At 47.1% G+C, this 22,029-nt stretch overlaps 6 protein-coding genes across 6 annotated transcripts; 4 read left to right on the top strand and 2 right to left on the bottom strand.

Annotated features, from left to right (window-relative positions):
- Window positions 1–7,240: 7,240 nt before the first annotated feature.
- On the bottom strand, window positions 7,241–7,465 carry IAQ61_007057 (uncharacterized protein; the record flags this gene model as incomplete). Its single annotated transcript, XM_066097419.1, has 1 exon — window positions 7,241–7,465. One exon carries the CDS (start codon window positions 7,463–7,465, stop codon window positions 7,241–7,243), a length of 225 nt encoding a protein of 74 aa, XP_065952896.1.
- Window positions 7,466–8,204: 739 nt separating this feature from the next.
- On the bottom strand, window positions 8,205–9,521 carry IAQ61_007056 (uncharacterized protein; the record flags this gene model as incomplete). Its single annotated transcript, XM_003845899.2, has 1 exon — window positions 8,205–9,521. One exon carries the CDS (start codon window positions 9,519–9,521, stop codon window positions 8,205–8,207), a length of 1,317 nt encoding a protein of 438 aa, XP_003845947.2.
- A 220-nt stretch (window positions 9,522–9,741) lies between these two features.
- On the top strand, window positions 9,742–9,993 carry IAQ61_007055 (uncharacterized protein; the record flags this gene model as incomplete). Its single annotated transcript, XM_066097418.1, has 1 exon — window positions 9,742–9,993. The coding sequence occupies one exon, from the start codon at window positions 9,742–9,744 to the stop codon at window positions 9,991–9,993; it is 252 nt and encodes an 83-aa protein (XP_065952895.1).
- Window positions 9,994–10,320: 327 nt separating this feature from the next.
- On the top strand, window positions 10,321–13,014 carry IAQ61_007054 (uncharacterized protein). Its single transcript, XM_003845898.2, has 2 exons — window positions 10,321–11,545; window positions 11,610–13,014. Exons 1-2 carry the CDS (start codon window positions 11,090–11,092, stop codon window positions 12,816–12,818), a joined length of 1,665 nt encoding a protein of 554 aa, XP_003845946.2. The 5' UTR covers window positions 10,321–11,089; the 3' UTR covers window positions 12,819–13,014.
- A 2,187-nt stretch (window positions 13,015–15,201) lies between these two features.
- IAQ61_007053 (uncharacterized protein) lies at window positions 15,202–18,771 on the top strand. The gene is made up of 2 exons (XM_003845896.2): window positions 15,202–17,625; window positions 17,690–18,771. Exons 1-2 carry the CDS (start codon window positions 16,515–16,517, stop codon window positions 17,737–17,739), a joined length of 1,161 nt encoding a protein of 386 aa, XP_003845944.1. The 5' UTR covers window positions 15,202–16,514; the 3' UTR covers window positions 17,740–18,771.
- A 120-nt stretch (window positions 18,772–18,891) lies between these two features.
- Window positions 18,892–21,272, top strand: IAQ61_007052 (uncharacterized protein). The gene is made up of 2 exons (XM_003845895.2): window positions 18,892–19,443; window positions 19,545–21,272. Exons 1-2 carry the CDS (start codon window positions 19,389–19,391, stop codon window positions 20,996–20,998), a joined length of 1,509 nt encoding a protein of 502 aa, XP_003845943.2. The 5' UTR covers window positions 18,892–19,388; the 3' UTR covers window positions 20,999–21,272.
- Window positions 21,273–22,029: the final 757 nt, after the last annotated feature.

The raw sequence follows: 22,029 nt of genomic DNA, 5'->3' as shown, positions 1-22,029 counted from the left end.
AAGCGCCTTTATCTTAGCCTACACTATAAAGGTTACCTCCTAATTTAGTGCTATTTCCTCTTTAAGTTTATTAATAGCCCTTATTAAGCCCCTAACTACTAAGACTATCTTATAAATACTATTCTAAAGCTAATATAAATTAGATATAGCAGTATAATAGGTAGCTATAAGGATCTTAGTAGCTTCTATACCCTTAGTCTAAGTATTAGTAATAGTAACGCACTTAGCAAGGTTTTAGGCAGTTTCTTAAATATTAGCCTTAAACTACTTAATATCCTTCTAATAAGTAACTACAGCCTCCTTATCCTTATCCCCTTTAGCAGGGTTTGCTACTAGGCTATAGTACTCTTCTAAAGCACCCCTAAGGGCAGAGTACTCTTAGCTAATAAAAGAAGGAATCTACTAGGATTAGTAAAGGAACCCTATTAGACTTAGATACTTACTAGATTGCAATACTTATTCTAGGAGATATAGTACTAGCACTTCTTAGAATTCTTTAACTTAAAATTAAAATTATTAAACCTGCCCCTAGCTAGAGCCCTAACTGCCCTTATATAGAGAGCGCGATAAGTAATAGGGAGAACTCCTAGTAGTACTAGTACTAGCATAGCTAAAGGTTCTAATTTAGATTAGCAACTATTTAATTATATAGATTAAATACTTACTAGATTTTAGATAGATTAGGTTAAATAATTAAAAAATAGGGGATATAGGAATAAGAAAGTTAGTAGGTAGAGGGCTAGTTATATGCAGGCTAGGGATAGGGGTCTATGCTTTAGGAACAAGAAGTAAAGGTAAAGGTAGAGGTAAAGGTGGATTTATTTTGCAAAAAGCTCTTCTTTAATAAAGGATCTAAACCTAATCTAAAGGATAGGGACTATCCTTTCTCTATAGGAGGGGGTAGTATAATAATAAGGTAGAATTGCCTACCTATTATTCTATACTAAGTTAGGCCTAATAAAGGCCTGACTTACTAATATATATAGAGAACAGCTCGCCTATAGTTAGGATAGGTATATTCTTCTTGTCCTTTTGTACAAGACCTATAGGTGTAGGAATCTTATCCTTTTCTGTACAGACGCGCACTCCTATATGCCTTTGAGTCGTATAGGATACCTTTTGGATGCCCTACCTACCTAAGTCGTTACACACCCTTCCTTAGCTTTGCAATCTTAACTATAGTAGTAGTAGCTATATACTTAGCTACTACACGCTTTATAATAGCCTTACACTTAGTAGTAGCGCGCTCTTCTTTAGTAGTAGTAGCTTTAGTAATAGTAGCTTTAGTAGTGCAGGAGGTAATAAGGGCAGCGCAGGTAGAGTAAGTATAAGTAGTAGTTTTTAACTTTAACTAAGATATAGGTTAGTAGGGATATAGGTATAGTTTAGACCTTTAAGGTTATATAATCTTATAATTTAAGCTATAGTAAAAATTATAGTTAGGTAGATAGAGTTATAGAGCTTAGTCTAGATAATATCTACGCGCATAAGCGTAGGCTAAATAAGGAAGGCGCGCTAGTTAGTATCTAAAGGGTAAGCTAATTTAACCATTTAGATATATAACGCTCTAATTAGCCACACTACCTACTAACTATAAGCGTAACTATAATAACAAAAGATCTACCTATACCTAGGGGGTGTATTATAGGAGGGATATTAACTAGATTATAGAGTATCTTAATCTAATTAACCCTAATTAATACCCCTATGTGACCTACTATCTAATTAACTACTAGCTTACTACTAAGTGCCTAATAAAAAGCAGGAGCTCTAGTAAGGAAGGTTTACTAATTATTTACCTTCTAGTAAGGGTAGCTAAAGCTCTATATATATAAGTCTAATCGTAGTAGATATAATCTAATAATCTATCTCCTAAATCATTCCTAACCTTAGTAATCTAAATTTCCACAAGATTTAAATAGAGAAAGGATAGGAGTATAGATTAGGAAGAGTTAGGTTAAGATAGTAAAGGAGTTAAAGAAGAATTAGGCTATCTATGTTAAGAATAAGAAGCTTATATTTAGTAAGGATAAGGAAGCTAGGGTACTAGACTAATCCTACTTTAGTATAAAGGGGGTATAGCCTACTAAGGTAGGAGAGTAGTAGAGGTATAATAGATAGATTAAGCAATTAGAGACTCTAGATGCTGTTAAAAAGTATCTAGGAGCTATTAAGGAGGAATAGAAGGCAGAGGGATCTAGGCGCTTAGAGCTAGGCTATACAGGAAGCCTAGTAAGGGCGTAGAGGAGAACTATCTTATTAAGTTTAGGTTTAAGATTAGAGACCCTAGATACTCCTACTCTCTTACCTAAAGCTTAATAAGCTAGGAACTAGGGTTGCAGACCTAGAGGAGGAGAGTAAGGGCTAAGCTTAATAGGGCCAAGCTTAAAGGAGGGGGAGGTTTATGCTATAGCATAGGATATATAGGTGAAAAACAATGCTTAGTCTAAAAGGTTAGGTAGATTAAATAATATAAAGGTATAAAGGATTAGAGGATAGAATAGGATAACTTCTAGAGACTTTACTTTAACTCTATAATATTATCTTTTCACTTATATTCCTGTATTAAACCTAAATCCTCTACTATAGGATCGCTACTATTAAACCTTGCTCCTCCTACTTCTCCTCGTTTAAATAGGTTACTCTCCCTAACAGTTTACTAATAGTAGTATTAGACTTACTAGGGAACTTATATAAGACTATATATATAGACCTGCTAGAGAGAGCTACTAATAATCTACTACTAAGCTAGAAGCTTTAGGACTTATAACTAGGCCTAATAGTTACTCTAGAAAATAAAGATACAATACTAGATAAATAAGAAGTAGAAGAGATCCTTTACGTAAAGAATATAAGAGGAAAAGGAAAGTATTAAGTCCTAGTAAAATAGAAGGGGTATATTAATCTAATATAGCACCTGCTAGAGGTAGTGTAGGATACTAAGGCTCTTAATAGATTTAAGGAATAGTATAGGGATATTACGTACAATAATAGCCTAATACGTATAAAAGCTAGGAAGTAAGGGTAGAATAAAACTAGAATAATAACTTAGAACCTTATTATAATTAAGAAGCAAGAGGGTACTAGAGATAGGTTATATTTGATCCTAATAATACCTAGGGTAAGTATCCTACTAGTAAAACTTTATAATATAGCTAATAATTAGGTAGTAGTATCTATACTATTACTATCTATAACTAACCCCCCCTTAGCCCCCCCTAGACTATTATCTATATTGTTCTAACGCCTCTATGTTTTATAGTAATAGTAGTAACGCTTACGCGCAGCGTAGGTAGGGGAAGACTTAGTTAATAAGTATAAATAGTAGTAGTAGTAGGATAAGGGTAGTGCTTCAATAGCCTACTAATATATAGTACCCTAGGACTAAAGATAATAAATATTAGAATAAATATAAGGGAATAAGGGAAAATTAATACTAATAATAAAAGTCTTAATACTATAAGTAGTGCGCTTAGTAGCGCTCTTAAGCTTATTAATATAAAGGTTAGTCTAGGCCTAAGTCTTGGTTATATACTAGTTAATACGCTAGAAAGTAATACTAGTAGTAGTAGCAAGCTATATAATATTATTATTACTATAACTACTATATAAAGGCGTAATAGTAGACTAAAGTAGAAATACTAGAGTACTAGTAGTAGATAGAATAATAGCACTAAGCTAATACTAATTATAGGGGCGCAAGTAGGCACAGGGAGCAAGTAGAGTAATAGTGTTATTAGTTTAGGCCCTTAATATAAGATCCTTAAACTAATAGTAGAGCTAGTAGAATTATAGTATAAACTAGTAGTAAGTGCCTTTAGTAGGTTTTCCTATAAAAGTTCTAAGGGTCCCTCTCTTTATAATATAGAGGTAATCCTCCTAGTAACTATAATAAAACTAAAGCTAGTTATAGAGGGCTTAGTAGATATTAGGGTTATTAGTAAGCATAGCCTTTAACCTAGTATAGGTTTTATAACCTTAATAATAAGACTTATATAACTACCCTAGATATAATTAGAACTTGTTATAAGAATATAGAAATTAAGAGGAACTTACTACTACCTTCCTAATAGTTATACCTACTAAAGAGGTAGAGTTAGTTAATATACTAGTTATAGGGAAGTAGCTTTATAAAACTACTATTATACTCCTTATTATCTAAGTTACTAGAAATAATAAAGCTGCTAAGTAACTAAGTTTAGGAAGAGGTGTACTAGGTAAGAAGTTAGTGTAGGAAACGTTAGGGAAATATTAGAAGTACACACCTTATCTTAGTAGGCCTAGCGCAGGGTCTAACTACTATATAGTAGTTCCCTTCTACTAGTACTAGAAGTAGTAGATAAGGATATAATAGAGGCTATATAGGCTAGATAGATAGAAAAAGGGTAGAGAAAAGACTAATTAGTAGGGAAAAGGTATAGTGTAATAAGTAAGTTTTAGGAAGTTTATAGTAGGGTAGGATAGCTATATTAGAACTTTTATAGTAGGGTCCTAAAATAAATATATAGATGCTACGCGCGTATACTACTTAATATATAGGCCTATTATAAATTAGGAAGGAATATAAAGATATAATAATAAAACCTAAATATATAGTAAAAAAGCCTAATATAGATTATAGGGTATAAAGGTACACCCCTAGACCCCTAAAGACAATTTTATAATAGCTTATAGGGAAGGTTAGGGGTATGTAAAGGGCTTAGGCTTATACATAAGCCTAGGCCTAACATAAAGATAGATAGAGTCTAACACTACTACTAAGTAAACACGCTACACACCTATAAAAAGGCGTAGAGGGCTTACCTCTCCTTTAAGATACTAAATACTATTATTAACGCTTATTGTATTCTCCCTTAAGGCTAGTCTATAACAAGCCCTAACCTCTACCTCTACCTCTACTACAACCCTTATCTCTACCTCTACTACAACTATTACCTCGCCTATTATAGCTCTTACCGCAGTTAGCTATATAGTAGTACTATCCCTAGCCTTAATATTAGTAGTTAGGTTAATATTACCTACTAGCTATAAATACTAAAATTAGCTCCTAGGTAGGTAATTTAGCGATTAGATAGATAGGCGGGTAGGCAAAAGCCGTGACTTTACTGCTAGTAATAGCTATAAAGCGAATTAGGTAGGTATTATATCTCCTTGTATTATAGAAAATTATATACAACGCCAAGACGCAGTACTTCGCTAATTACCCCTTAGCTCTTCCCTATTAGGAAGGGCGAGGACGATTAGTCTATTGTGGCGAGGACAATTAGCACTTCCCTATGGTCTACTTAGGCTACTTATTACTACGGTACAAAACTAGTTTACAGTAGCTATATTTATCTAAAATAGACTAAGAAGTAGTTTAGGTAGAAGAAGTAAACCTAAGTAGGGTTTATTATACTATGTATTCTATAAAAGTAAACTACTTTTATTTCTACTTCTATTTATCTACTAGTATTATATAGTACTAACTAGTTTCTGTTATAGACTAGCCTTAAGGGAGAATACAATAAGCGTTAATAATAGTATTTAGTATCTTAAAGAAGAGGTAATCCCTTTACGCCTTTTTATAGGTGTGTAGCGTGTTCGCTTAGTAGTAGTGTTAGACTCTGTCCATCCTGTGTTAGGCCTAGGCTTGGGCGTAAGCCCAAGCCCTTTACAGTTTCCTACTAACTATTTAAGTATTTTACCCTCCTTTCTTTAATCTTCTTTACCACCTCTATTACCACCTCTACCACCACCTCTACCACTACCTCCACTACCTCCACTACCTCCACTACCTCCACCACCTCTATCACCACCACCTCTATTATCACCACCTCTATTATCACCACCTCTATTATTACTACCTCCTATTAGTAAAAATATTATAACTTATTATTATATTATATATATACATAGCGTAAAGCTAATCTTCTCTACCCCTTTTAGTCTTAGTTAGGTATTATAGCGTATAATAGAAATAAAACTACTTTTTATACTTAATTTAAACCCCTACTATAAAAGTAACTACTACTTTAAACCTATTAATAGGTATACACAAGGTTAGTTTACACCTATATAGCAAACCCCTAGCGTACTATTCTACAGTAAACAATTTTTTGCCGTAGTGTATGGCGGTGTGACGCGTGGGTAAAATCTTTCTGGAGATTAGGTTAGGAAGGTGGGTCAGACGGTGGGCGATGTAGCCTTGACAGCATGATCTTCTGTCGCATATACAATTCTTGGGACGTGTTCTGGATCGCCTAGATGTTTGAACCTGAGTCGTTGAAAGGTAGAAAGAGGACAGATAAATGGGTTTATCCACTCAGCTAGTACAAATAGCTCTGATAGTACCGTAAGCATTGCTTCCGATTCTAGGTCCAAGCCCTAACTACATTGTGAGAAGAATATCCAAAGAACTCCGAACACAATTCTCGATTCTATGACAGCTTAAGAGTGAAAGCATTTGGGTGAGTTGAGGATGCTGCTGCTGAGAACAAAGGAAGGTAATTATAGTTATCGAGGCTGGGCAACGTACAGTATCATAGTTAACCAGACCTACGATGAGTGCCATACTCGTTATACAATCACTACGGTAAAAAATTGTTTACTGTAGAATGGTACGCTAGGGGTTTACTATATAGGTGTAAACTGACCTCGTGTATACCTGTAAATAGGTTTAAAGTGGTGGTTTACTTTTATAGTAGGGGTTTAAATTAAGCATAAAAGTAGTTTTATTTCTATTATACGCTATAATACCTAACTAAGACTAAAAGGGGTAGAGAAGATTAGCTTCACGCTATACGTACAGATGACATAATAATGAGTCATGATATTAATAGGAGGTGGTGATGGTAGAGGTGGTGGTAGAGGTGGTGGTAGAGGTGGTGAAGAAGATCAAAGAAAGGAGGGGTAAAATACTTAAATAGTTAGTAGGAAACTAGTTATTACTAATACTAGTAGATTAATAGAAGTAGAAATAAAAGTAGTTTACTTTTGTGGAATACATGGTATAATAAACCCTATTTAGGTTTACTTCTTCTACCTAAACCACTTCTTAGTCTACTTTAGATAAATATGGCTACTGTAAACCGGTTTTGTACCGTAGTGAATAGAGAACGACTACATGCCTATTCGCGACTCCAGTGCGCTCGAATTCCATGAAACTGACTCAAAAAGACTCCCGTCTCAAAGTATACCAGATCATCTCACACCCCGTCATCCCTCGGACTCTGAAATGCGAACTACGCTGCATAGGTAGCTAAGGTGATCCACTCAAACACCTAAAGCCATGATTGTGTCCCATTGTGGCCTTTGAATCTTGTCTGTTCTTATCCAGAAATTTGCCACCTAGAGGCTTCTTGAACTCGTTGCAACATGTGTCATATACAATCGCAACAATGACAGCATCCGTTGTGCAGAACCTAGTCATGAATAGTGTGGTGGTGGAGGGGATGATGGTATAATTAGTAGAGTAGTGGTACATGTACTGCACGTTAAATAGGTAGCTATATATCCTCAATACATATCCTCGTACTATCCTCCTCTGCTAATCCCCCGCTTTATCTTCCCCTCGTTGCAATTGAGTTAGGATCGTGATGTGTACATGTATGGCGATAGAAATATACGATCTAGACCATATCCTACCCCAACATCCACATGAAACCAAATCCTCAATAAATATACAGAAGACGCAACAGGAAACCACAGAGCAAGAAAAGGTATGTTTTATTACACCGTTTGGAGGAGACGTGCATTGCTTTTGACTTTCATCTTGCTTTTTGTACGTACAATGTATATACAAATCTGCATCTATGTATAACCTATCAAATCTAGCCACCACACTTTCCTACATTGACATGTATATCCACATGAACGACACACTCCAGCACACTGCCGAAACTCCCATAGACACGCAACAACACCAGGAAACAACTAATGTAAATGCAACCCCAGACCGGCGCGTAGGAAACGTGGCAATGTTAGATAGGGATTGTAGTGTACGGTATGGTATGTGCGACGGCATTGCGGCGGCGTGAACTGTTTTTATTGTTTTTGGATTACTAAGGGGGGGGGGGGGGGTGGGTGTATAGATGTCTGTTTATATTTGTGTTTATGCTTGGATCATATGTGAGCGGTTCAAGGATAGAAGAGAGGATGTTATGTAGACGTGCACGTGAATATAAGCGTATGTAGTCCAAGTCCTGGGCATGGGTCCTATTCCGCTACTTTGCCCCCAGCTTAGCGTCTACCACAGTACCAGCACGAGCACTATTTGACCCCTCCCTCGCCCTAGCCACACCCTCATGCTCCCTCCTCAACTTACCCGCATCCAACTTCTCGAATCCAAAACTCCATATCCGCTCGCCAATCTCCATTTCCCATTTACTCCGCGGCAACTCCGCGGCACCACCCCGCCGCTTTCTGCCCACATGCTGCACCAAGGAAGGGGTAACCGCATACCGCAGCTCGCCCCTTTCATTCGCAAAGTCCTCAATCAACACGTCGACATAGCCGAAATGGCGCTCCTTGAGGTAGGCGAGGAGCTCAAGGGCCTTTGTGGTGGGAAAGACAAAGGCTTGGCTGCAGCATCCAAATTGAGGCATTTCGTGAACGCCAGAGGGCAGGGGGAGGACGGTGATGCGACCGAGGGCGAAGAAGAGGAGGATGAGGGTTGCGAGGCTGGCGTAGGCGGTAAGGAAGGTGCGGAGGGAGAGGAGGGAGAGGTTATGTTTGGTAGTGGGCTTGGTGAGGCGCATGAAGAGGAGGACGAGGGTAGGCAGGACGGAGACAGCGAGCGAGTTCTTGAGGTAGTGTTTCCAATTTTCGACGTTCCAGCCGAGGAATTCTTCCGTGTAGAAGAGGCGGAGGTAGAAGAAGGAGGGCATGGAGCGCACGAGCGCGGCTTGCTGTTCGGCCTCGTGTAGGGCTGCGAGCGTGCGGTGGTACCAGCCGTCTGCGGCGATAGTGTCGTCTTCAAAGACGGCGATGTAGGGCGTCAGCTTCTCCGAACACTTGTCGAGCAGGTAGCCGTAGTCGAAGAGGCTCTTTTCATCAACGCGGCCCTGGGCTTCCATGTCGCGGATGTATTGCATGCGGTCGAAGCCGTAGCGGTAGGTGAGGACCTCGTCTGTAAGGTCAGAGAGCCATTTTTCGCTGTAGGCCGGGTGGTGTTCGGGTTTGGAGTGGGGGAGGAAGACAATGAGGTAGATTTCCTGTCGTTCTTCTGTTGTCAGGCCATGCAGCAGCGAGCCCACGGCGTGCTGCAAATTCTCCGCCTGCGGTCGATTGTACGACGGTATTCCAACACATATTTTTCGTTTCTTCTCATCGTCGGCTTTGACGACGCTGGCTGGGTTGTACGACGATACGAAGGCTTCGGCTTCCTGGCGTCGAACGGCTGAATAGCGCGGCGCATAGCCTTTTCGGGGGTTGAAGAAGACCGAGGTGGGATCACGGGCCGAAACGAAAGTAATGGTGAAGATGACAGTGCATGCGACGAAGACGGCAATGCATGTGAGAAGGCGTGCAGAAAGATGCATGATGTTGTGCGATGGAGTGAGTGGTGTGTGGAAGAACGAGTGGCGTGACTTCAAATGAGCCGTGGCAGCATCGCAGGCGTCGAATCACAAAAAAGCAGAGAGACAAGCAGGACAAGAGGACTTGTGAGAACAGATTTGAGAGAGGAAGATTCATAAGGTCGCGGAAGTCGTCGTCATGGCTCGAGATTGAAAAGAAAGGAGCGGCCTGCAAAGTTGCAGCATGGACAGGAGGTGGGAACATGTGCGCGCACGATTTGACAAAATTAGCAGCAGGGAAGGATATCGTTGGCTCGCCGATGCTGCTGTTGGGTACCGCTGGGTGCTGAGGGCGACGGCGGCGACTCGTATCTTCGAATTGTATGTGTCGATCTACGCAATCATCCTTGTCATCTGTGCGGCGGCATCTGGAAGTGTTAATCTCGCCGACCTGGGGCTTGTTGAGGTGCCAAGTGAAATGTTTTGGTTGAAGTGACGATGACCCATATTGAAAGCGCAACGACGACGACGACGACGACGACGACAGCGATGGCAGTGACAGTGACAGTGACAAGGTGGAAAGTAAATGTGACGAGGAAATGAAAGAAAACAATTAGACTGTTAACAAATGAATGCCCCTCTCTGTGTTCTGAGCAATCGCCGAATACCAACCTTTTTTTGTTGAGTGGGCAAAAGTCTGGAGCTTTTGCCCTGTCCAGGCATTGTATCATTCCCCTACCTAGAGTAGGATTTATTAGCTTACCAGAGTCAATCATCAGGAGGGCGATTCATGGATGGTGGAAGCTGGAAGCACAGAATGCTGATGGCAGGGGACGACCATGGACTTTATAGTTACAGAGGACTTGGCCTACGCAAACTACCTAGGTACGATTGTTTGATCGAATGTGACAGCACTAGGTAGTAGTACACATGTACTACGACACTCTACCATGGCTTTTAACCTGCGTAAACGAGATCCTCTAGGATGCGCGCCAGCCCGATGAGTTCCTGACTTGGTGGCCTAGGTAGTACTCTACTTGAACATGGTCCACACTGTGAATCTCTTTTCTCTCATATAGGTACGACATACCGACATTTCAACCGGGCCATGCGCAATGCCGCCCTTGTCATGTCGCAATCTTGCGTCTTGTGCAACGGGCCGTGGACTGGGAATGCTTGTTTGACCACGTGCTCAGGCGTGGAGGCGCGCCGGGACCTACCGGTACCGTACTTAGCCACCACACATCAATTGGAACGCGGGGAGTTGGCGTCATCGCAGCCACCACCAACACACGACCAGCAACACCACCACCATCCATCCAACCATCCACCTTCCAACCATCCCGTCTCGCGTCGATTGATTCTCCTTTTGAGTCACCACCCCACCATTCACTACTACGCATTCATTTCATTGCGCTTACATTTATTTTTCTTCCGTGTCTATACTTGACTCCATCCCATGACTGCATATACATAGCCTTCATTGCCAAACGTTGACTTACTACCCGAGCGGCTGCCAGTAGGCACCAACGACGCTCATAAAGTCCAGTGTGTGGTGCTTCGACCACAGATTCGCACCGACTAGAAATACCATGCCCAAGAAGCATCGGCCAGCATATGCACATACAAAGCCTTCCTACGTTCACCCCTCCCTCCAGAGCACACGGTCTTCGCCCCCGTCGGGCCCCTCAGACCCGCCATCGGTAAATGCGCGGATCCAGCAGCTGCGTCGCGAACAGGCGTCTCGGCCCACACCAGAGCAGAGAGAGGAACTGACAGTGGGAGTAAGCCGCACCGTCCCACCCGAGCTGCGACGCATCCTGCACATACCGGAAGTTAACGCTCCCAAACCAAAGGCCGGCACGCGCACACGAAGGGTGCCAGGAGGCACAGCGAGACCTCCTCCAGGCCCAGCCCCGCCTACTAGCTGGCTGCAGCAGAGTCGCCATGCGCCCGCCCATACGGGCAACGGCCGGCGCTCAGGAAGCACGGGATACAAGGCGCCTCGCTTCAGCACGCTGGCGAGGGCGATGGATGCAGAGCTCAAGGTACTTATGAGACCATCCTAGCTGACCAACCCCTCGACTCGTGCCTTTCTCACTCCTGCCACAGCGCCTCCCACCTCCACGAAGCCTGGTACATCAATGTCTCCGCATCTTTGCCTTGCAATGGGAAGACCTCGTCGAATACGAACAGCACTACATTGCAGCACTGCCCGTGGCCGTCAAAGAAGCGCTGCTGAGTTACTTGGCCATATATGGAGGACACGATTGCCTAGACTTCAGATCACTCAAGATCTTGTTCCAGAATGAGGAGGGCATGGGCACATTGGACTGGGACGAAACCCATTTCCTCGACCTCACCCATCTCCTCAACGAGCATCTCACACTCGGCGAAGTGGGCAAGTGTTTGAAACGCTCGACAACGCAGCCAATGCCGGACATCAGCGCCCTCTCCACAAGGGAAGAAAGTCCTGGCAAAACAAAAGAAGAAGTTGCAGACAGCTGGGAAGAGGAGATTGATCCTCCAAGCCCACCACCGCCCGCTCTCTCCGCCAAATTGCTGACCCCACACTTTGCCAACCTGAGTCATCTTTCACTGGCCCATCCAGGTCGCGTTGCATCTTGGCCCGACCTCTTACGAATCTCCCCCAGCCTTAACAAGATCACCCACCTGTCGCTTGCCCACTGGCCTCGTCCTTCTGCAACACCAAACGCAAACACGACATCCATGGTGTCGAACCACACAAGTGTGGCCCTCGGTGGCTCGCATTTTTACTCGAACCTCGACGAGGACTGGCACGAAGCCGCGAACATCCTCCGTCGACTCTCCATCAACACGTATTCCTTGCAATGGCTCGATCTCGAAGGCTGTTTCTGGTTTCCAGCTCTCACGTGGCACATTGGCGGACATTTGCTTGCCCCGCGCCCACATGGCACTGGTCATGGCAATGAAGAAGACAGCGACAACAAGAACTGGACGCTCGGATCGGCATCCCCAGGCCCAGACTGGAACGACGCGTGGCGCCGCATCACCTATCTCAACCTCTTCCAAGGCTGGATCCCGTGCGACAACGTCAGTCTACAGAATATGCCTGCTGGCATTGTCCCTGTGCAGCTGATGCGCTGGTTGCGCGAGAACAAGGACAAGGAGGATGTGGCGTGGCGGCTGAATGGTGAGGAGACAGGTTACGCGGTGCAGGAGTGGGTGGCGAGGGAGAAGATGGCTAGGCTGGTCGGCGGCGAGATTCAGGATATGAGGCGTCTTGAGAAGGGGAGTTGGTGTCGTGTGGATCATGGGTGGGGGGAGCCGAGGAAGTGATGGGATGACGAGTTGTGTTATATGGTGTCATGGCGCCTTGGGCGGCTGAGTGAATGTAGTGGCTAGGGTTATACAGTACATGGCCACACCACTTGCCCCTTTTTTTTTGGGACTGCCGTGTACAACAGCATGACTATGACCGCATTTCTATATATACAACCATGATCTAGCAGAGAAGAGATGGTGAGTACCCATTGCGACCGTAGGAAGATGAGAAAGTACAGCCGCTGCAAAGCACAGCCACAGCCACAGCCACAGCCCCCTCCGCTCCACCTACCCTCCCACCCCCATGTCAAAAAACAAGATCGTTCTTGGCATGTCGCCACCAAAACCTCATAGAAAGCAGCATAATATAGGCATATAGAGTAGAGGCTGATTTTAAAGCTGCAAATAAATAGGAAAGCTATAAAATATCTACATTGATTGATTTCTGGCGTTGTGAGTACAAAATTTTACTTTTAACTCGTTGTTCTGGGTGACTAAGCACTTGCGCAACGCGCGATAGTATTTCTAGGAACGATCATTTTTGACATGGGGGTGCTCCCTACCCTTCCCTCCCCCTCGGCCCGGAAATCCCAAACTCCAGCGTCAGCATCAGCAGTGTTAGCACATGTGCGTGAAAAAAAACCCGCAAATTGACTGTACATGAGACGAGTCGATACGAGAGGAGATGGCACAGTCGGCTTCACGGGCCTGTGGTGGTGTCTCGGGTTTATATGGCGTGGGGAGGTATGGGAGTAGTGCTGGGATGGCATGGTATGGTATGTTGTCCTATAGAGGGGTAAGAAGGGGAGAGGGGAGGGAGGGGTGGATGTAGAGTTGAAGTACAAGTACGGTGTTGTTGCGTTGTGCAGTGAGTGCTGTTGATGTGCTTAGTAAAGACAAGTATTGAAAACATGACCCAAATCAGCCACTGACAAGATTGACTCTTCCCATCCACTAAAGTACGTATTATGTGTATAGTATGCATCCCCAAGTCCTCACTCTACAATCAAGCCACTATTCTTGATCGTTGACCGTCAACTAGAAAGAAACTCTGCTGTCAAAGCCTGTCGAGGACACAGTATACCTGAGTGGGTTGAATTTTTTTCCCTCGTAGCTACGTTCCTGTACTATAACCCTTGGGATTGCTGGGGGAGGGGTTGTGTTGGTAGGGCTGGGGCTGGGGTGTGTGGTTGGTTGGGTGGAGAGGGGGAGGAAGGGAAGGCCTTGGTATGGGATGCAGGGGTGCTGGCAACGTCATCGTGATCGTCGTAATGGCGAAGAGATGTGCGGGCGGAGGAAAAGGCGGTTGGGGGTTTTGAGTTGCATGGCGAGGGGCGACGTGTGTAGAAGGGGATGTGTGACAGTTGATTTGCGGCCAAGGCTGATGCTGCGACTTGGGCGGCGTCAAACGGGGGGACGGAGATGGCCACCTTCCTCCACTGCTACTACTACCACCACTACCACCACCACCACCACCTACCAGGTACACACAGCAACTCACAATAGTACACAACCATCCCAATCAGAGAAAAGAGAAAAGAAACTACAGTACTACCGAAACCACGCACACCCTTGCCGCGTCGACCGAAGACCAAAATCTGATCGTGACGTGATTGACAGCACAATCATGGAAAACGCGATACTTTGTCGAGACGGATGCCGAATCCTGTGGGTTTCACGATGCGCCATGCAGGTGTGTTTTGCTTTCCACCAGTGGGAAGGTGTGGATATACGAACGGGTAATGCGACGCAGTGCAGTGCACAGTGCATAAACGGACACGACACGGTACAAGAGGTGGGTACTAGCTAATGTAGGCACTTGTAGATAAAGGTACGGTACGCACAGTGGCGTCTGGCATCATCGTATTTATAGAGACAGACACAGTGGCGACTGTGTATCTGTACAACCCATGATTGTACATGGTAGGTGCGAGTAGGAGGATTTACAATTGAATATTGTACATGGCCACCATAGATTATCAGTGTACAATACACTGTGTACAAGTACATGGTTCGGCAAGTGTTTCCTTCGAGTCCCCTCCCAGCCAGCCAATGGAAACCCCCACAGACGGCCAACCAGTTCCTTCCTCCCACGAATTGATGTGACAGGACAGGAAACGGGAGGCCCATGCCCGAAGCAGCTAAGAGGGGTCCGTGTGTTTCATAGGAGTATCAGCGCAGCCGAGCGGAGCCGCGCGGCGTGGGCGTTTGGAACAAGACGGACGTGTGTCGAGGTGGAGAGGATGGGAGGTGTGGGTGTGTTGGCTGGATGGAGCAGGCGATGCGGTTTGTCGTGTGCAAGGGGATTCCTGGGCAATGCGACTTTTGGCTGGAGCAGAGAGGGGAGGGGAGAAAGAGGATGTGGGATGCAAAGTGGTTAGGCGAGGCAAAGGGGGCACGGGGAACCTCGAGACTGGGGGATGGTCATTGTGGATATACTATGTAGGTCGGGTCTGTGGACACCTATTCCACAATGAGTCGCCACGTTGACTGACTGTAGGTACGGTAGGCACAGTGCGATGGCGATGCCAGCTCAAACTTGATGGTCGAGGAGGGTATGCTATGAATAGTATATCATATCTCGCGGATGTTGTAGGTACAGGGTAGGGTGTAGCGGTCGTGCAAAGTGTCCGTGGGGCCTCTCACGCTCTCTTCTCTCTCTCTCTCTCTCTCTCTCTCTCTCTCGCGTCGGACAGGCAAAACGCAAGTAGACTAGCGCGGCAGATTGGGGCGAGGGGCGCTCTCTGAAACTAACAGAAAAGTGTCCCCACTCGTGCCTGCCCTGCCTGCAAGCCCTGGACAGGATGGGACCAGTGACTGGCCGCGCACTTTCCTTCCTTCCTTCCCAAAGGGTCCAACAAAAAAAAGACGCGCACCTCACTCACTCTCCTCACTCTCCTCACTCTCCTCACTCTCCTCACTCTCCTCACTCTCAAGCAAGCTCTCTCTCACACACACACACACACACTCTCTCTCTCTCTCTCTCTCTCTCTCTCTCTCTTCTCTGTCTGTCTTACTGCCTCTGCTGCTGCTGCTGCTGCTGCCGCCACCGCCACCACCACCGAGCATTCCGCCCCCCCCGTACACCGTGCTTTCTTCATAACTGCACCTAATGTACCTGCCTAAACTTGCACAGTGAACAGTGCTCAAGTGCTCATTGCTCACCTCACCCGCTCACTACTCTCCGTCCTCTTGTATCTATATATCTTTTGCAACAACACTCTTCGTTCTCAGTTGCCTAGAGGGGGGGGGGAGTTTTTTTCATCTTCCCTTTCGCTTCTTCTAGAGGGTACGGGTACGGGTAACGTAGTGCGCCCCTACTCCTACTAGTCTCTCTTCTCGCTCCTTGCTTGCATCGTGTTGTTCATTTGCGCAACCCTCAACCAAATTTCTCGTCACGCCGCCTGCCGCCCTTTCCCCATCCTGGCGCGACCGATAAGGATCACCGTACTGCCCTCCCAACCGAAGCAGCCGCGAACAGACGCCTTTTCTTGCGAGCTCCTCCAGCTCCCAATTCCCCATCCCTCCGCTTGTCCTCCGTCTAGCATCACCGTAGCACCACCGCTTCCTCCGCGTCCGCGACCTCGTGCCTCGCGCCTCTGCATTCCTCACTCCTCCACTCGCTCATCGCGCCTCCATCCTCACCATCACCCCCCCACACACACATCCGCCCTCGCCCGCGCAGCGACCTGGCTACCACACTTGCCCACGATGCTCACCTTCAAGAAAGCCCTCGTGCTTTCCCTCGCCTGTCTGACGCTCTTCTTCATGTTCAAGTCGCACCACACCAACACCACGCCAAATTTCCGCAATGCCAATGACTTGCCCCGCCCCTCGGCCTGGGTAAATCCAGCCATCAAGGAGAGCGAAAGGGAAGCCGCCGCCAAGGCGGAAAACAATGAGAAGAAGACGAATGCGGCTTTCAATCTGCCCGATACGTTGCCCAAGAAGCCAAAGGCCCAGATTCCCATGGACCAATTGCGCAAAAGGCCGTTGAAGGAGCAGCTCGAGTACCAATTTCCCTACGACGTCGACTCCAAGACACCAGCCTACATTTGGCAGACGTGGAAGTACACGCCTGCCCAGGGCGAGTTTGAAGAACTGTTCCGCGAGCCAGAGGCCAGTTGGAGCACCAACCACCCAACCTTTGTCCACGAAGTCATTACCGACAACGTGGCCATGTTCCTGATCCGCCACCTCTACGCCTCAGTTCCCGAGGTGCTCGAAGCCTACGACGCCCTCCCCATCCCCGTCCTGAAGGCTGACTTCTTCCGCTACCTCATCCTCCTCGCCCGCGGTGGCATCTACTCGGACATTGATACCATCTCCCTGAAGCCGGCTGCCGACTGGATCCCCTCGGACGTCGCACCCAACTCGTACGGCATGGTCATTGGCATTGAGGCAGACCCAGACCGCCCAGACTGGAAGGACTGGTTCTCCCGTCGTATCCAGTTTTGCCAGTGGACCATTCAATCCAAGCCCGGTCACCCTATCCTCGTCGACATTGTGGCCAACATTACACAGGAAACACTCAAGCGCAAGAGTGCCGGTACGCTGAGCGCGGACTCCAAAGGCATCATCGAGTTCACTGGCCCTGCCGTCTGGACCGATTCCGTTTTCAACTACTTCAATAACCCGGAATTCTTCGACATGAGCACAAGCAAGGGCAACATCACTTGGAAGGCGTTCACGGGTATGACGGCGCCCAAGAAGGTGGGCGATGTTATTGTGCTGCCCATTACGAGCTTTAGCCCAGGCATCAAGACCATGGGCGCAGGCGAGCCGGATGACCCAATGGCTTTTGTCCATCACAAATTTGAAGGTACGCCATGACATCTCGCTTGCCATGGCATGCTCCCCATTTTCCCCTGCTAATAGACAAATAGGCACCTGGAAACCAGAAAACGAGCGTCACATTGGTAAAATCTTCAACTAAGTCACCACACCAACAGATGGCATCAAGGTGCATGCCTTGTTGAGCGTCGCGCACAAGACACCAAAGGCACAGCATGTACGAACGCGCATGTTCCCACTTTGGTGACTACGACGACGACGACGACGACGACAACAACAACAACAACGAACAAGAGCACCACGGACGATGAGCAAGATATTGCAGTAGGCTTAGTAGCTCACATGCACCATTGATGTGGCACGGGAGACATGCCGCAGCGCGCCATGGTTGGGAGCATGCAGGGCAAGCAAGGGCGGCAAACGAGCTGGTATTCCAAGGGCGGGACCGGGGGACTGGATCTCGACCACGCCAAAAGAAAATCGACTTGTAAGATGTCTTAACGGGTTGGCGGGGCATGGAGTTTTATGTGTCTGTTTTTCTTTGTTTTCATCCCGTGTGCTCTAGATCGACTTCAAGCGCTGAAGTTCGAAGATATTTTGGAAAATATTGATTGATTGTGTTTTTTGTCTCTCTGTTGGCATTTTCTCTTCTTGTTCTTGTTCGTCTTGTTACACCATCTGTGTACTGGATCTTGGGCGGACATTGTGCAGGCAGGCTGTTTTGTTCTGCATTCGTTTGGGCGTCTTGAAGGCGTGAAAAGGGGAATGGAGATGGGAATGAAAAATATTGTGGGGCCAATGGGTTGAATGGGCGAGATAGTCGATTGGGGTTTTGTGTACTGTGGTGTTGTGGTTGTTGCATGATGGGTGGGGGTGGATACGAGCATACAATATACTCTAGGGTGGTGTGTCTTGGGGATTACTGGGAATAGTGGGGATAGGGTTCAGAATGGGCACAAAGGGACCAAGAATCAGACTAGGAATAGGACTAGATGCTACACGGTCTTGTTGTGTACTATGCTTGGGGAGTCTTCAAGGGTGGCGGGTCTTGCAGGATGGATAGCGGAGAAACAAGACAATGTTGTCATTGCGGTAGGGTTTGGGTGGGATTGGATCGGGGCTTTGTAGAGCACACAGATTGTCTCTAGGTAGCCAGTATGTATTTGGATGTGCGTACACGTCTTTGTATTCCGACCTGTGTGGTGCAGAAGGTGAATACTACGCTCATCACGTACCGCACAGGCATCGTGGCGAGATGCCTGCGTCGGATCGTCGCTTGCACAGCCACATTGGTCAGCCACCCACAGCCAAGCCACCTTGATCTTCACTCGGTTGCGCCCATTGCTGCGCTCAGCCCTGTGCATATCCCTCTTGAGAATTCGGCGCTCATGACGCCTAGGGAGATATCATGCCCAGCTAGACATAAACATATGGTACGCACGATTTCAGCCACATCATCCAAGACATGCGAACCAGTCCACCTGTGCGATTGCGCACCATCATGGCGCAAGTCTTGGCTGCGTTAGGCGTCACTTCCACCCCGCGAACACAGCCCCCAGTCGGACTGCGCCCCCCGAAAATGTCATGGCCGTTGACGCAGCCAGCCGAGTCACAGCCTGGTCACTCTGCTCTACACACTGAACGAGGACACACTTTCCTTGTTGCAGCTTCTTGAATCCTATTGTCGAGGAAAGAAACTTCGCCACAAAGAGCAGACGGAGCGATTTGCCTACGTACAGCTACCTACCTCACACTCCGGCCCTCCGGCGATAAAACCAGAGAACATCTCCAATGTCATACTACAACCAACCACCACCGGGCGGACACCAGCAACCGTACCAGGGCCGTAAGTCGTCACATCCCTGCCACACAGCCCGACGATGAGGCAATCCTCAACGATCCGGCACTTGGCAGCTAGAGCATGAACTTGGTACTAATACCATGCAGAAGCCGCGGGTCCAGGATACGGCCAGCCTCCACCGCAACAGTACCCGCCACCGACAATGCAGAATCAACAATATCCCCCGCCCCAAGGCGGTTATCCTCCTCAACAGGGTTACGGCCAGCCGCCGCCGCCGCCTCCGGGACAGTATGGTGCACCCCCTCCCCAAGTCTATGGCCCTCCTCAGGCTCAGTACGGTGCGCCGCCCCCACCCCAAGGTTATGGTCCTCCTCCACCAGGGCCATATCAGCAGCCTCCTCCAGGTCAATATGGTGCGCCGCCGCCAGGTCAGTATGGAGTTCCGCCGCCACAAGGTCAATATGGAGCCCCCCCACCTCAAGGCCAATACGCAGCTCCACCACCCCAGGGCTATGGAGCTCCTCCTCCGCCTGGACAATATGGAGCCCCTCCACCGCAAGGCCAGTATGGCGCACCGCCGCCTGGACAGTACGGAGCTCCAATGCAAGGAGGAGGAGGAGGAGGTCCGCCAACCCAGCCATCTCTTGGATATGGTCCCATGCAGACCGCTCAAATAGATGTACTCAGAGATGTAGAGGCCATTCGCAAAGCAATGAAGGGATTCGGTACCGATGAAAAGGCCCTCATTGCCATACTCTCAAACAAGGACCCGATCCAGCTCAACACCATTCGCACCCAATTCGACCAAAGATTTATGCGCAGCATGGTCACGGACCTGCAAAAAGAAACAAGTGGCTACTTTGAAAAGGGCCTGGTTCAGATTGCGCGAGGCCCGCTCGACACGGACTGCTACAACCTCATGGAATCGATGAAAGGCCTGGGCACCAAAGAAGCCATCATCGACGACGTCCTCATTGGGCGCAGCAACGCCGACATCAACGCCATCAAGCACCGCTACCACCAGCTCTTCAAGCGCACCCTCGAAGCCGACCTCCGCGGCGACCTCAGCGCAGGCACAGAGCAAATGTACCTGATGATTGTCGCCGCCCGCCGCAAAGAAGACTCGTACTCCGTCCTCCCCCAGGAAATCGAGCAGGCCGTGACGGACCTCCAGGCCAGCTTGGGCACCCTCATCAGCAAAAACGCCGCGGCCGTCTGCGAACTCCTCGTGACCAAGAACGACGCCCAGCTCCGCGCCATGGCACAGTCGTACGAGCAGCGCTTCCGCAAATCCCTCGACACCGCCCTCAAAGCCGCCTTCTCGGGACACATGGAGGACGCCCTGCGTCTGCTCGTCAAGCGCGCATGCAACCGGGCCGAGGCCGAGGCGATGCGGCTCGAAGAGGCCATGGCGGGCCTGGGCACAAAGGACGAGTTGTTGGTGCAGCGCGTAGTGCGCTGTCACTGGGACAGGGGGTTTATGAATGCGGTGAATGGAGAGTATAAGCGGTTGTATAGGAAGGAGTTGTATAAACGAATTGAGGGGGAGACGAGGGGCGATTATGAAAAATTGATGGTGGCTTGCGTTAGGCCGCGATGAGCCTTTTTTTTGGTTTGTTTGTTTGTTTGTTGGGAGGGTTTGTGTGCCTGGATACCATGGTAGAGGATAACTGGCTGGTGATTATTTTTACTGTTTTTTGGTAGCAGAGTAGAGTAGATGGGCATAAGCAATTTCTCGGGTTACGACCTAATCAACTAACCTTTTTTTTGGGAACATTTCTGGTTTGTTTTATACGGTAATTCAACCATGCGCTTGTCTCAGTCACCTTTATTTTTGTTTGGAGATTGCATATCTGGGCCTGAGACTTGAGGGATGGGATGGGATGGGATAAAACGGGAGGGGTTTTAAATGCAGGTGCGATGGGGTCTGGGTGATGGACGATTGATATAGGTCATGGGCCATGTGCGGTGAGCTGTGGCGTATTTGAGTGGCTATGTCCAATGAATCATGTGTTTATTTCATCCCAGTCATGCCATTTCCATCGGTCAAATGACTTGGTGGGTGTGTACTCGGAGTTGTGGAGATGATGGGTGGGTGGGTGGTGGTGGGGAGTGGGGGAGTGAGTAAGGCATATAAGCAAAGCGTCCAACTAAACATCAAGTCGAACGCAAGTTTACGAATGCATGGAATTACGTGTGTGTGTGTGTATAATTAGTCTCGTCGGGAATATATTTTCCCCAGAATGTATTTGTCTAGGACTAGGCCTTGGATTGGTGTGAGATGGGTTAGGGATGTGTTAGTGTAGCAATTTCTGTATAAAATGTCAACTCGTAAAAGCACCGGGAGTAGAGATTTCAGTCGGACAAGGGACATCAGCGCGGGGGCGGAGGAGGGGGGAGGTGTGCGGAGTATGTATATTTTAGGGTAGGGGATAGGATTGGTTTTAGCCATGTTTGCCCATGTTAACTTATACATAGATGTATGAACATACATGCACCTACATAGACTGTTCCAACACTAGTCCTTTATACCAGAGAAATAGAACAATACGCCTAACATGTACCACATACCCACGGTGCAAAACGTCTATCTGGGAGATACTTGCGTTGCTACATGCTTACCCTAGTAGT

This window comes from Plenodomus lingam (assembly GCF_022343315.1).
Source record: "Plenodomus lingam strain CAN1 chromosome Unknown contig_26, whole genome shotgun sequence".
In the NCBI taxonomy this organism is placed as follows: domain Eukaryota; kingdom Fungi; phylum Ascomycota; class Dothideomycetes; order Pleosporales; family Leptosphaeriaceae; genus Plenodomus; species Plenodomus lingam.
The sequence above is the reverse complement of the archived record's forward strand: the minus strand, read 5'-3'. Positions and strand labels throughout refer to the sequence as shown.

Excerpts from the sequence above, each read along its gene's own strand:
- IAQ61_007053 (XM_003845896.2), top strand. The coding sequence starts at position 16,515 with ATGCTCACCTTCAAGAAAGCCCTCGTGCTTTCCCTCGCCTGTCTGACG. Across the intron at positions 17,626-17,689 it reads TGTCCATCACAAATTTGAAG|GCACCTGGAAACCAGAAAAC; the intron begins GTACGCCATGAC and ends ATAGACAAATAG.
- IAQ61_007054 (XM_003845898.2), top strand. The coding sequence starts at position 11,090 with ATGCCCAAGAAGCATCGGCCAGCATATGCACATACAAAGCCTTCCTAC. Across the intron at positions 11,546-11,609 it reads CGATGGATGCAGAGCTCAAG|CGCCTCCCACCTCCACGAAG; the intron begins GTACTTATGAGA and ends CTCCTGCCACAG.
- IAQ61_007052 (XM_003845895.2), top strand. The coding sequence starts at position 19,389 with ATGTCATACTACAACCAACCACCACCGGGCGGACACCAGCAACCGTAC. Across the intron at positions 19,444-19,544 it reads CCAGCAACCGTACCAGGGCC|AAGCCGCGGGTCCAGGATAC; the intron begins GTAAGTCGTCAC and ends AATACCATGCAG.